General features: G+C 49.1%; 4 protein-coding genes across 4 annotated transcripts in view; all 4 read right to left on the reverse strand.

Moving 5' to 3' along the window:
• TbgDal_IV3960 (receptor-type adenylate cyclase GRESAG, putative) overlaps window positions 1-36 on the reverse strand; it is a gene marked incomplete at both ends in the record, with an annotated part of 3,715 nt that extends 3,679 nt beyond the window's left edge. Inside the window, one exon of the mRNA XM_011774683.1 lies at window positions 1-36. Within this exon, the coding sequence (XP_011772985.1) occupies window positions 1-36 (36 nt within the window).
• A 644-nt stretch (window positions 37-680) lies between these two features.
• On the reverse strand, window positions 681-4,379 carry TbgDal_IV3970 (receptor-type adenylate cyclase GRESAG 4,putative; the record flags this gene model as incomplete). The annotated part of the gene is made up of 1 exon (XM_011774684.1): window positions 681-4,379. The coding sequence occupies one exon, from the start codon at window positions 4,377-4,379 to the stop codon at window positions 681-683; it is 3,699 nt and encodes a 1,232-aa protein (XP_011772986.1).
• A 1,459-nt stretch (window positions 4,380-5,838) lies between these two features.
• Window positions 5,839-9,537, reverse strand: TbgDal_IV3980 (receptor-type adenylate cyclase GRESAG, putative; the record flags this gene model as incomplete). The annotated part of the gene is made up of 1 exon (XM_011774685.1): window positions 5,839-9,537. The coding sequence occupies one exon, from the start codon at window positions 9,535-9,537 to the stop codon at window positions 5,839-5,841; it is 3,699 nt and encodes a 1,232-aa protein (XP_011772987.1).
• Window positions 9,538-10,996: 1,459 nt separating this feature from the next.
• TbgDal_IV3990 (receptor-type adenylate cyclase GRESAG 4,putative) lies at window positions 10,997-14,701 on the reverse strand (the record flags this gene model as incomplete). Its single annotated transcript, XM_011774686.1, has 1 exon — window positions 10,997-14,701. One exon carries the CDS (start codon window positions 14,699-14,701, stop codon window positions 10,997-10,999), a length of 3,705 nt encoding a protein of 1,234 aa, XP_011772988.1.
• Window positions 14,702-15,133: the final 432 nt, after the last annotated feature.

The following is a 15,133-nucleotide window of genomic DNA, read 5'->3' on the forward strand; positions in this document are numbered from 1 at the left end:
GACATATGCGGGATCGTAGTAAGCAACGTCATACATCGTTTGGAGGGAATGACTGAAAACGCAAACAAATACAAATGATGAAATACGAAGATACAAACCAAGCGGTGCTATTGCGCACACGTGAGGGGCGTACAAGGATTTTCCTCATATTGGTTGCGTTGCTTCAGAATAATGGTATGGATGCAACAGTTAGCCACGGAAAAGGCACAATAGCATTTGCATTCGACACAGTAGAGAAAGGGGAGAGATGTGTACACATAAACCAATATAACAATAAGGGAAGAAAACATCGAACCGAGCAGTTGGTAAAAATGGTGATAGGGTAGCGGTTGTAATATTGACATAAAACAGGCACTGCCACATTAAAAGATGTTTTTGAACAGAGTTGTGAGTCGGCAGGAGGTGCGTGCACAGTAATTAAATGCCGGGACCACAACATCCACACTACAGAAAGTTATGAAGAGTAGACCATAACATGTGTTTAGTGAGGCAGGGGATAAACCAAAAAAGGATCTACAAGACATGATTAACATATTTGCAAGGGGGCCGAAACAAAAACATATAACAACGTTAACATGTGTGGTAAACGTAAATGGTAAAAGGAAAAATTACGAACCTTTGCAACATACACCACCAACACATACAGTAACACAAGCTTTCCACAGTTAAAGCGAAAACAATTAATTCCCGTGAAGCTCACGCTCCAATCCATGATTAGAAATTATAATGAGTGACGCACTCCCGAGTGTGCTGACAGAGTGCTCACTGCCACTTGCTGCACAGTGATCCGCAACTCGACCCACTTTCACTGCAATACGCCGTATAACTCCTTCGCAATATTCCTCATTCCACGTGGCTTTCGATGACGGCGGGAGGCTCACCTGCCAGCGCTCACATAAAGGCAACAGTAGCTTCTGTCTTTGGGATAGAGGGACTGTACCGAAAACAGCGTGCAAACAGCTGTCAATCATCTGCGAAGTTCCACTTAATACGCCACGTAAGGATCCCGTATCGCTGAAGGAAGTGCTTGACAGATCCCCGTCTTCGACAACCTCGTGGTCCAACCTCAGTGCTGCGAAGGACCGTCCGACTACAGCGTTTAGTTGGTACATTTCAACAGGCTCAGGGACGCCACGCAACGACATGGATCCAAGAGCTGTCACGTCAAGTTGCCCACGCTCTGAATTGCTTAGCGAAAGATATGCCGCGCGCGTCAGCAGCACCTGACCACCATTAGCCACACTTTCTGTTCGCGCTGCCATGTTTGATGTTCGCCCGTAGTAATCGTAGCCTTTCGTCACTTCGTCATGACGGATATCGCAAAGACCAGTGTGGACCCCGACACGCACGCGCAGCCCATTCCACAGTTGGCGATAAACCTCAGGATCCAACCGTGCGGACGGTGCCTTGTATTCGTTATCGTCATCTGCACGCTGCCTCTCAAACTCACGATACGAATCGTCGAATGCTGTGGTGCCCCACTCATGGCGCAGGAAGCACCGCTGTAAGTCGGACGCAAGCTGTGCAGCAGCAAAAGGTTTTTTACAAGCAATCATAAACGAGTCCCCGACAGTCTTTACCTCATAGCATCCGTACTGTACGATGAGTGAGCGGATAAGACGGTGGTGTGTTGACACGGCATCAGGCATCAGCTCAGGGTGTGCTGCCCATTGCGCTGTACTGCTCTCTATGTCAGTAAAGATTAGCGTTACGGGCTCCACCGGCTCCTTGGGAGCACTGTCATTGTCACGCGCACCACGGCGCAGAACATAGAGCACCACCACCAGAGGCGCAGCAAACAAAGCCAAGGCGACGAGGGAACCAACAAAAACTCCGGCAAGTTGTGCGGACGACAACTTAATGGCGTTAGGATCAGCGTAGCGTATCAATGGCGTGACGGGCGAGGTTAATGGCGGTACGGAGGCATTTAATGCACGTGCCAGTGACCACATGGAAATACGCGTTGCGCCATAGTTCACGACACACACCTCTCCTTGTTCAGGGACTGGGTCATTGGCTGTGAAGCACTCCTTCTCCTCTTCCTCTTCAAAAGGACCGTACCGCATTTCATCCGCGGTAATGATAGATTGCATGTAGATGGTGTCAAGCAGCGTTTTGGGTGTCACATACTCCATGCGTGGGAGGACGGCTTGAGCAAACCGTGCAGCAGCGTACCCCAGCAATGGCAGCGGCTTCCATGCTGATGAGTCTGGCAATGCGGTATGAAATTCTCTTACAATCTCTGATGACGTATTGGCGTCTGCCCAGTGAGGTAAACTTGTCGCGAACTGCACACGCTCAGCGTTCGGGTTACCATTGAATGCGCTGACCAGCTCATCATACATCAGGGCAACGTCGAAGAATGGGATGAGCACACGCACATCTGGGTTGCGATCCAGGTGCGCTGCGAGCAAGGAAGGGTCACCGGGGGCAAGACCAATAACAAACGCATTCCCACGGTTTGGCAGGCGCCCAACAAGGGTGGCATTGTCATCCAGCACAGCTACCGTTTGCAGTGTTCCGCCGTGCATCCAAACAATCTTCCGCAGTGCGACCTCAATGATGGTGGCATCAGTTCCACGTACGATGGCAGACATAGGGGCGCTGGCACTTGTGTTTGTCACGTAACCCACAACAACAAACAACTGCTGCTCGAGTGTGGGCGACAGTTGAATCACGTTTTTGCCACGATGATGCAGGCGTGGTGTAAGCATCACGGGGTCAACGAAAGCAACTTCGGCAATGGACAGCATCGCATCATCAACGACACCAAACACAGCCGTCACACTCCTTGTGTCAAGCTGATGCTGCAATGTTCTGGCACTTTCAGCTGAGGATGATGCCATTGAATGAAAGAACAGTTGTCGTGAAAGGGCTGATTCTCTTCCCCTGGTGGAAGCGTACAGCACCTCGGACATCGACGCATATGTATCCACAGGTAGCGCCGTATCAAACAAAGTTAAGGACAGGATACTCATCGGTGATGGAATTCTCGGTTTGTTTATGTAACACTTTTTGGAATCAAAAATTGTCACTCCGCCGTTGACTGGAAATAATCTATAGCCACTACCAATAACGTTTATGTATACCACACTTCCTCCCTGATTACAGTTGCATGCTGCTCCCTGTTTAGCCGCCCCACCTTTGCAGTCTCCACCAAAATCACCAATCACAAGATCGTCAATAACATAACGGCGCTGGTTATACAGTGACTCCATGAATGCCTTCCTGCTTGTTAGCCACTCCCGACTACTTAGCGCCTGGGACAGCACTTCTCCCGCAATCCACCCATACACCATAAGCCTCCCATCCACGTCGTCGTGGTCGAAGTTATCCGTGCCATTGAAAACAGTCACTCCAGGATTAGCGCTCAGGTACGACCTCATGTGATCCTGAAAGCGCCTGATTGCTTGGTATCGTATGTCTGCTGCTAGTGGATTTGTTCCGGTCAATATTACCTGTCCAAATTTCAAAGGCGCCCCTGCAGCTTCCAATGCCTCACGCCACGCTCCTACGATAGAAAACTCGAGTGCCGAAGGAGCCAGTACGTAAGCGTCGCGTGTACGTTTGTCAGCTACCAATTTCTTCATAAACTGTATTGAATCTTTTCCAGGTGGTGCAAATAAAATTACGCCCTGAGGTTCGGTTAGAGCGAAATCGTTCCATAAGAAATCGAAATCGTGACCGCCATACAAACCTTCGTCGTCGATATTCTTTGTAAACACACCGCACAGCTCACGACCCATATGAGAGAACAGCTCTACTGCATGCTTATACTCACTATCACCAAAGGAGGCGTTCTGAAGATACATAAATCCAATCCGAAGCAGGCGCAGTTGGCTGACGGCGTGCCGCACCAATGCAATAAGCTCGGCAGTGGGTGAAGCGCGGATAAAATATATGTTGGGATTCCATCCACGCACAATACTCGACCCTGTAGATGGAGCGAAGGCAACCAGATCTTCCCGCTTCAGCAACGGAAGTGCGTGTAATGTTTCAATATCGGTCAGTGGTCCAAACACAACAAATAAACCCTTTTCTGTAGTAGCAACACGTTGTAAGGCATCAACTACTTCAACGTTGTTAGGGGGAGGCGGCACAACCTGCACCGTTACATTGGGTGCCACAGTCCACTGGCGAGCGGCAAATGACGCATTGAGGCCGGCATTTATTGCTTCAACTTGTCTGTACTCAACGTAGGGACTATAAATGAAAGAGTAAACCTTCACCTTTATGTTTCCCTCTGAGTGCGCTGGAAGAACATTTGAGAACAGTAACAGTGCCATAACGGTGGAAAGGCGACAGTGCCACACAGCGGAGCCCGCGGATTTGCTCGCAGCAGGCGTGTGAGGACCATCAGTTTCACTGTGGTAAATCATTGAATACGTGAAGGAAGCAATGAATGGCTTGCTTTAGGTGAGTGGCCGTATGTGTACGCGTGCTTGTTGTCTACAAAAGTTGTGTGGGAGGTGGGTGTAGTGCAAAGAAATTTGGTGGGATTATAAATGGCGGACACAACCTTCCACAACAGCATCAAAGAGAAGATTTGCGATTCACACTGTTATAGGTAGCAGCGTGACGAAAAACAGTAACAGCTGCAACAGATTGTGGTGTTAGGCCAGCACAGACTGCTACGGCACGACACAAGTGGGTGTAAAGCTGGCTTTCATTACATTGGTGTAACTCGAATAAACTCGACAGGGCAGCAACGAATTCGGAACAGCTCCCTCGGAAATCACTAAAGGCAGTCACGAGATCAAGATCTGTCACGAAAAATGACACGCCGCTGCCAGCCGGGGGATTATATACTTGGGTGCTGCCGATACACGCGTAATTCCTTCCACGCAGTAAATGATAAGATGGAGCAACGACGACACCCGAATCGGAAGCCACACGCGGCGAAATAGGACAGAATCGCATTCAGTCATAGGTCACAAGTATTGCGTTGTTCAGCCATGCGATTGCAAAAACGGTAGCATCCAAATTACATCGCATACAACATTCACTCAATCCATATCGTGCACGAAGAACACAAAATGTGGGTACGAGCCATTACTACACGGCATCGACACGCAGGACTGGGTCATCGTTTGGAGGCCAACCTTACCATTTTCGTACCTGGCATACTGAAGGCAAATGGAAGAAAAGTATGAGGTGTTGACATATGCGGGATCGTAGTAAGCAACGTCATACATAGGGGGAGGGAATGACTGAAAACGCAAACAAATACAAATGATGAAATACGAAGATACAAACCAAGCGGTGCTATTGCGCACACGTGAGGGGCGTACAAGGATTTTCCTCATATTGGTTGCGTTGCTTCAGAATAATGGTATGGATGCAACAGTTAGCCACGGAAAAGGCACAATAGCATTTGCATTCGACACAGTAGAGAAAGGGGAGAGATGTGTACACATAAACCAATATAACAATAAGGGAAGAAAACATCGAACCGAGCAGTTGGTAAAAATGGTGATAGGGTAGCGGTTGTAATATTGACATAAAACAGGCACTGCCACATTAAAAGATGTTTTTGAACAGAGTTGTGAGTCGGCAGGAGGTGCGTGCACAGTAATTAAATGCCGGGACCACAACATCCACACTACAGACAGTTATGAAGAGTAGACCATAACATGTGTTTAGTGAGGCAGGGGATAAACCAAAAAAGGATCTACAAGACATGATTAACATATTTGCAAGGGGGCCGAAACAAAAACATATAACAACGTTAACATGTGTGGTAAACGTAAATGGTAAAAGGAAAAATTACGAACCTTTGCAACATACACCACCAACACATAGGGTAACACAAGCTTTCCACAGTTAAAGCGAAAACAATTAATTCCCGTGAAGCTCACGCTCCAATCCATGATTAGAAATTATAATGAGTGACGCACTCCCGAGTGTGCTGACAGAGTGCTCACTGCCACTTGCTGCACAGTGATCCGCAACTCGACCCACTTTCACTGCAATACGCCGTATAACTCCTTCGCAATATTCCTCATTCCACGTGGCTTTCGATGACGGCGGGAGGCTCACCTGCCAGCGCTCACATAAAGGCAACAATAGCTTCTGTCTTTGGGATAGAGGGACTGTACCGAAAACAGCGTGCAAACAGCTGTCAATCATCTGCGAAGTTCCACTTAATACGCCACGTAAGGATCCCGTATCGCTGAAGGAAGTGCTTGACAGATCCCCGTCCTCGCCAGATTCGTGGTCCAACCTCAGTGCTGCGAAGGACCGTCCGACTACAGCGTTTAGTTGGTACATTTCAACAGGCTCAGGGACGCCACGCAACGACATGGATCCAAGAGCTGTCACGTCAAGTTGCCCACGCTCTGAATTGCTTAGCGAAAGATATGCCGCGCGCGTCAGCAGCACCTGACCACCATTAGCCACACTTTCTGTTCGCGCTGCCATGTTTGATGTTCGCCCGTAGTAATCGTAGCCTTTCGTCACTTCGTCATGACGGATATCGCAAAGACCAGTGTGGACCCCGACACGCACGCGCAGCCCATTCCACAGTTGGCGATAAACCTCAGGATCCAACCGTGCGGACGGTGCCTTGTATTCGTTATCGTCATCTGCACGCTGCCTCTCAAACTCACGATACGAATCGTCGAATGCTGTGGTGCCCCACTCATGGCGCAGGAAGCACCGCTGTAAGTCGGACGCAAGCTGTGCAGCAGCAAAAGGTTTTTTACAAGCAATCATAAACGAGTCCCCGACAGTCTTTACCTCATAGCATCCGTACTGTACGATGAGTGAGCGGATAAGACGGTGGTGTGTTGACACGGCATCAGGCATCAGCTCAGGGTGTGCTGCCCATTGCGCTGTACTGCTCTCTATGTCAGTAAAGATTAGCGTTACGGGCTCCACCGGCTCCTTGGGAGCACTGTCATTGTCACGCGCACCACGGCGCAGAACATAGAGCACCACCACCAGAGGCGCAGCAAACAAAGCCAAGGCGACGAGGGAACCAACAAAAACTCCGGCAAGTTGTGCGGACGACAACTTAATGGCGTTAGGATCAGCGTAGCGTATCAATGGCGTGACGGGCGAGGTTAATGGCGGTACGGAGGCATTTAATGCACGTGCCAGTGACCACATGGAAATACGCGTTGCGCCATAGTTCACGACACACACCTCTCCTTGTTCAGGGACTGGGTCATTGGCTGTGAAGCACTCCTTCTCCTCTTCCTCTTCAAAAGGACCGTACCGCATTTCATCCGCGGTAATGATAGATTGCATGTAGATGGTGTCAAGCAGCGTTTTGGGTGTCACATACTCCATGCGTGGGAGGACGGCTTGAGCAAACCGTGCAGCAGCGTACCCCAGCAATGGCAGCGGCTTCCATGCTGATGAGTCTGGCAATGCGGTATGAAATTCTCTTACAATCTCTGATGACGTATTGGCGTCTGCCCAGTGAGGTAAACTTGTCGCGAACTGCACACGCTCAGCGTTCGGGTTACCATTGAATGCGCTGACCAGCTCATCATACATCAGGGCAACGTCGAAGAATGGGATGAGCACACGCACATCTGGGTTGCGATCCAGGTGCGCTGCGAGCAAGGAAGGGTCACCGGGGGCAAGACCAATAACAAACGCATTCCCACGGTTTGGCAGGCGCCCAACAAGGGTGGCATTGTCATCCAGCACAGCTACCGTTTGCAGTGTTCCGCCGTGCATCCAAACAATCTTCCGCAGTGCGACCTCAATGATGGTGGCATCAGTTCCACGTACGATGGCAGACATAGGGGCGCTGGCACTTGTGTTTGTCACGTAACCCACAACAACAAACAACTGCTGCTCGAGTGTGGGCGACAGTTGAATCACGTTTTTGCCACGATGATGCAGGCGTGGTGTAAGCATCACGGGGTCAACGAAAGCAACTTCGGCAATGGACAGCATCGCATCATCAACGACACCAAACACAGCCGTCACACTCCTTGTGTCAAGCTGATGCTGCAATGTTCTGGCACTTTCAGCTGAGGATGATGCCATTGAATGAAAGAACAGTCGCCGTGAAAGGGCTGATTCTCTTCCCCTGGTGGAAGCGTACAGCACCTCGGACATCGACGCATATGTATCCACAGGTAGCGCCGTATCAAACAAAGTTAAGGACAGGATACTCATCGGTGATGGGATTCTCGGTTTGTTTATGTAACACTTTTTGGAATCAAAAATTGTCACTCCGCCGTTGACTGGAAATAATCTATAGCCACTACCAATAACATTCATTAGTACCAGACTTCCTCCCTGATTACAGTTGCATGCTGCTCCCTGTTTAGCCGCCCCACCTTTGCAGTCTCCACCAAAATCACCAATCACAAGATCGTCAATAACATAACGGCGCTGGTTATACAGTGACTCCATGAATGCCTTCCTGCTTGTTAGCCACTCCCGACTACTTAGCGCCTGGGACAGCACTTCTCCCGCAATCCACCCATACACCATAAGCCTCCCATCCACGTCGTCGTGGTCGAAGTTATCCGTGCCATTGAAAACAGTCACTCCAGGATTAGCGCTCAGGTACGACCTCATGTGATCCTGAAAGCGCCTGATTGCTCGGTAGAGTGTGTTTTTTGCTAGTGGATTTGTTCCAGTCAATATTACCTGTCCAAATTTCAAAGGCGCCCCTGCAGCTTCCAATGCCTCGCGCCACGCTCCTACGATAGAAAACTCGAGTGTTGAATGAGCCAGTACGTAAGCGTCGCGTGTACGTTTGTCAGCCACTATTTTATTCAGAAACCTCATTGTGTCGTTGATTGGTGGTGCAACAGCGATTACACCCTGAGGCCGCGTCTTCGCAAACGCTTCCCACGCCGCTTCGAAGGCTCTGTCGTCAGCAAAAGCTTCCATTGAGCTTTTTACAGTAAACACACCGCACAGCTCACGACCCATATGAGAGAACAGCTCTACTGCATGCTTATACTCACTATCACCAAACGAAATGTCCTGAAGATACATAAATCCAATCCGAAGCAGGCGCAGTTGGCTGACAGCATACCGGACCAATGCAATAAGCTCGGCAGTGGGTGAAGCGCGGATAAAATATATGTTGGGATTCCATCCACGCACAATACTCGACCCTGTAGATGGAGCGAAGGCAACCAGATCTTCCCGCTTCAGCAATGGAAGTGCGTGTAATGTTTCAATATCGGTCAGTGGTCCAAACACAACAAATAAACCCTTTTCTGTAGTAGCAACACGTTGTAAGGCATCAACTACTTCAGCGTTGTTAGGGGGAGGCGGCACAACCTGCACCGTTACATTGGGTGCCACAGTCCACTGGCGAGCGGCAAATGACGCATTGAGGCCGGCATTTATTGCTTCAACTTGTCTGTACTCGAAGTAGGGACTATAAATGAAAGAGTAAACCTTCACCTTTATGTTTCCCTCTGAGTGCGCTGGAAGAACATTTGAGAACAGTAACAGTGCCATAACGGTGGAAAGGCGACAGTGCCACACAGCGGAGCCCGCGGATTTGCTCGCAGCAGGCGTGTGAGGACCATCAGTTTCACTGTGGTAAATCATTGAATACGTGAAGGAAGCAATGAATGGCTTGCTTTAGGTGAGTGGCCGTATGTGTACGCGTGCTTGTTGTCTACAAAAGTTGTGTGGGAGGTGGGTGTAGTGCAAAGAAATTTGGTGGGATTATAAATGGCGGACACAACCTTCCACAACAGCATCAAAGAGAAGATTTGCGATTCACACTGTTATAGGTAGCAGCGTGACGAAAAACAGTAACAGCTGCAACAGATTGTGGTGTTAGGCCAGCACAGACTGCTACGGCACGACACAAGTGGGTGTAAAGCTGGCTTTCATTACATTGGTGTAACTCGAATAAACTCGACAGGGCAGCAACGAATTCGGAACAGCTCCCTCGGAAATCACTAAAGGCAGTCACGAGATCAAGATATGTCACGAAAAATGGCACGCCGCTGCCAGTCGGGGGATTATATACTTGGGTGCTGCCGATACACGCGTAATTCCTTCCACGCAGTAAATGATAAGATGGAGCAACGACGACACCCGAATCGGAAGCCACACGCCGCGAAATAGGACAGAATCGCATTCAGTCATAGGTCACAAGTATTGCGTTGTTCAGCCATGCGATTGCAAAAACGGTAGCATCCAAATTACATCGCATACAACATTCACTCAATCCATATCGTGCACGAAGAACACAAAATGTGGGTACGAGCCATTACTACACGGCATCGACACGCAGGACTGGGTCATCGTTTGGAGGCCAACCTTACCATTTTCGTACCTGGCATACTGAAGGCAAATGGAAGAAAAGTATGAGGTGTTGACATATGCGGGATCGTAGTAAGCAACGTCATACATAGGGGGAGGGAATGACTGAAAACGCAAACAAATACAAATGATGAAATACGAAGATACAAACCAAGCGGTGCTATTGCGCACACGTGAGGGGCGTACAAGGATTTTCCTCATATTGGTTGCGTTGCTTCAGAGTAATGGTATGGATGCAACAGTTAGCCACGGAAAAGGCACAATAGCATTTGCATTTGACACAGTAGAGAAAGGGGAGAGATGTGTACACATAAACCAATATAACAATAAGGGAAGAAAACATCGAACCGAGCAGTTGGTAAAAATGGTGATAGGGTAGCGGTTGTAATATTGACATAAAACAGGCACTGCCACATTAAAAGATGTTTTTGAACAGAGTTGTGAGTCGGCAGGAGGTGCGTGCACAGTAATTAAATGCCGGGACCACAACATCCACACTACAGACAGTTATGAAGAGTAGACCATAACATGTGTTTAGTGAGGCAGGGGATAAACCAAAAAAGGATCTACAAGACATGATTAACATATTTGCAAGGGGGCCGAAACAAAAACATATAACAACGTTAACATGTGTGGTAAACGTAAATGGTAAAAGGAAAAATTACGAACCTTTGCAACATACACCACCAACACATAGGGTAACACAAGCTTTCCACAGTTAAAGCGAAAACAATTAATTCCCGTGAAGCTCACGCTCCAATCCATGATTAGAAATTATAATGAGTGACGCACTCCCGAGTGTGCTGACAGAGTGCTCACTGCCACTTGCTGCACAGTGATCCGCAACTCGACCCACTTTCACTGCAATACGCCGTATAACTCCTTCGCAATATTCCTCATTCCACGTGGCTTTCGATGACGGCGGGAGGCTCACCTGCCAGCGCTCACATAAAGGCATCAATAGCTGCTGTTGGTGTGCAGGAGCGAACGCACCAAAAACTGCCTTAATCGATATCGAGAATTTCTGTGCCGACGCGTTGATTGATCCACGTAAGGATCCCGTATCGCTGAAGGAAGTGCTTGACAGATCCCCGTCCTCGACAACCTCGTGGTCCAACCTCAGTGCTGCGAAGGACCGTCCGACTACAGCGTTTAGTTGGTACATTTCAACAGGCTCAGGGACGCCACGCAACGACATGGATCCAAGAGCTGTCACGTCAAGTTGCCCACGCTCTGAATTGCTTAGCGAAAGATATGCCGCGCGCGTCAGCAGCACCTGACCACCATTAGCCACACTTTCTGTTCGCGCTGCCATGTTTGATGTTCGCCCGTAGTAATCGTAGCCTTTCGTCACCTCATCTCGGCGGATATCGCAAAGACCAGTGTGGACCCCGACACGTACACGCAACCCATTCCACAGTTGGCGATAAACCTCAGGATCCAACCGTGCGGACGGTGCCTTGTATTCGTTATCGTCATCTGCACGCTGCCTCTCAAACTCACGATACGAATCGTCGAATGCTGTGGTGCCCCACTCATGGCGCAGGAAGCACCGCTGTAAGTCGGACGCAAGCTGTGCAGCAGCAAAAGGTTTTTTACAAGCAATCATAAACGAGTCCCCGACAGTCTTTACCTCATAGCATCCGTACTGTACGATGAGTGAGCGGATAAGACGGTGGTGTGTTGACACGGCATCAGGCATCAGCTCAGGGTGTGCTGCCCATTGCGCTGTACTGCTCTCTATGTCAGTAAAGATTAGCGTTACGGGCTCCATTGGCTCCTTGGGAGCACTGTCATTGTCACGCGCACCACGGCGCAGAACATAGAGCACCACCACCAGAGGCGCAGCAAACAAAGCCAAGGCGACGAGGGAACCAACAATAACTCCGGCAAGTTGTGCGGACGACAACTTAATGGCGTTAGGATCAGCGTAGCGTATCAATGGCGTGACGGGCGAGGTTAATGGCGGTACGGAGGCATTTAATGCACGTGCCAGTGACCACATGGAAATACGCGTTGCGCCATAGTTCACGACACACACCTCTCCTTGTTCAGGGACTGGGTCATTGGCTGTGAAGCACTCCTTCTCCTCTTCCTCTTCAAAAGGACCGTACCGCATTTCATCCGCGGTAATGATAGATTGCATGTAGATGGTGTCAAGCAGCGTTTTGGGTGTCACATACTCCATGCGTGGGAGGACGGCTTGAGCAAACCGTGCAGCAGCGTACCCCAGCAATGGCAGCGGCTTCCATGCTGATGAGTCTGGCAATGCGGTATGAAATTCTCTTACAATCTCTGATGACGTATTGGCGTCTGCCCAGTGAGGTAAACTTGTCGCGAACTGCACACGCTCAGCGTTCGGGTTACCATTGAATGCGCTGACCAGCTCATCATACATCAGGGCAACGTCGAAGAATGGGATGAGCACACGCACATCTGGGTTGCGATCCAGGTGCGCTGCGAGCAAGGAAGGGTCACCGGGGGCAAGACCAATAACAAACGCATTCCCACGGTTTGGCAGGCGCCCAACAAGGGTGGCATTGTCATCCAGCACAGCTACCGTTTGCAGTGTTCCGCCGTGCATCCAAACAATCTTCCGCAGTGCGACCTCAATGATGGTGGCATCAGTTCCACGTACGATGGCAGACATAGGGGCGCTGGCACTTGTGTTTGTCACGTAACCCACAACAACAAACAACTGCTGCTCGAGTGTGGGCGACAGTTGAATCACGTTTTTGCCACGATGATGCAGGCGTGGTGTAAGCATCACGGGGTCAACGAAAGCAACTTCGGCAATGGACAGCATCGCATCATCAACGACACCAAACACAGCCGTCACACTCCTTGTGTCAAGCTGATGCTGCAATGTTCTGGCACTTTCAGCTGAGGATGATGCCATTGAATGAAAGAACAGTCGGTGAAATTGTGTCATATCGGCGTTGCGATTTGTAGCTGATGCTGATTTATGAATTTCGCGATTGATTTTTTTTTTTCGATGAGATTCATTGCTGAGGATAAATAATCCGTTAAGTGGTGCATAAAGGATGATGCCATCGGCATCGCACATTCCATGTTGTATTACTTTCACCGGGTTCTTTGCTGGTAGAAGTTTGTAATTTTCTGCAAACTGCTTTACATATACCACACTTCCTCCCTGATTACAGTTGCATGCTGCTCCTCGCTCACCGGCCCCACCTTTGCAGTCTCCACCAAAATCACCAATCACAAGATCGTCAATAACATAACGGCGCTGGTTATACAGTGACTCCATGAATGCCTTCCTGCTTGTTAGCCACTCCCGACTACTTAGCGCCTGGGACAGCACTTCTCCCGCAATCCACCCATACACCATAAGCTCCCCATCCACGTCGTCGTGGTGGAAGTTATCCGTGCCATTGAAAACAGTCACTCCAGGATTAGCGCTCAGGTACGACCTCATGTGATCCTGAAAGCGCCTGATTGCTTGGTATCGTATGTCTGCTGCTAGTGGATTTGTTCCGGTCAATATTACCTGTCCCGGCTTCAATTGTTTACCAGCCGCCGCTAGTGCAAAGCGCCACGTCACTTCAACTACGAACTCTAGTGCCGAGGGAGCCAGTACGTAAGCGTCGCGTGTACGTTTGTCAGCTACCATCTTGGTAATAAATTTAACAGTGTCTCTTGCTGCTGGTGGTGCAAATAAAATTACACCCTGAGGCCGCGTCTTCGCAAACGCTTCCCACGCCGCTTCGAAGGCTCCGTCGTCAGCAAAAGCTTCCATTGAGCTTTTTACAGTAAACACACCGCACAGCTCACGACCCATATGAGAGAACAGCTCTACTGCATGCTTATACTCACTATCACCAAACGAAATGTCCTGAAGATACATAAATCCAATCCGAAGCAGGCGCAGTTGGCTGACAGCATACCGGACCAATGCAATAAGCTCGGCAGTGGGTGAAGCGCGGATAAAATATATGTTGGGATTCCATCCACGTACAGAGTCGGAACCGGTTATAGGAGCGAAGGCAACCAGATCTTCCCGCTCCAGCAATGGAAGTGCGTGTAATGTTTCAACATCGCCCATTGGCCCGATAATTATAATAAACTTACCTTTATTTTGGTTTATGGTATCATGCAGTGTTTCCATAAATGAAACGTTGTTAGGGGGAGGCGGCACAACCTGCACCGTTACATTGGGTGCCACAGTCCACTGGCGAGCGGCAAATGACGCATTGAGGCCGGCATTTATTGCTTCAGTTAGCCTCAGAGGCAACCTTTGTAGGGAGAGAAAAGAGTAAACCTTCACCTTTATGTTTCCCTCTGAGTGCGCTGGAAGAACATTTGAGAACAGTAACAGTGCCATAACGGTGGAAAGGCGACAGTGCCACACAGCGGAGCCCGCGGATTTGCTCGCAGCAGGCGTGTGAGGACCATCAGTTTCACTGTGGTAAATCATTGAATACGTGAAGGAAGCAATGAATGGCTTGCTTTAGGTGAGTGGCCGTATGTGTACGCGTGCTTGTTGTCTACAAAAGTTGTGTGGGAGGTGGGTGTAGTGCAAAGAAATTTGGTGGGATAAAATAAGTGTTAATGTTAGATATGATAGTGCTGCACCGGTATTAAGTCACATAGTTGTATCTTTTTTCTGTTTTCATCTGGATGACGTTTCCTTCACCAAGCCGCTGTATGTCATTACTTCCATTGGTATTCGCATTTTTTATATTTGAGAACGACTCAAATCTTATTTATGTTTTCTTTTGTGAATTTTAGTTGCAATCTCACTTTTCACCTCGTTTTGTTGCCGTTGTTTTCGTGCTTTTTTACATTCTTTTGCCCATGTGAAAGAGAACATGGGCGTCCGTGTGCGTGAAAAGCTGCGGATCCCGCT

This window comes from Trypanosoma brucei, chromosome 4 (genome assembly GCF_000210295.1).
Source record: "Trypanosoma brucei gambiense DAL972 chromosome 4, complete sequence".
In the NCBI taxonomy this organism is placed as follows: Eukaryota; Euglenozoa; class Kinetoplastea; order Trypanosomatida; family Trypanosomatidae; genus Trypanosoma; species Trypanosoma brucei.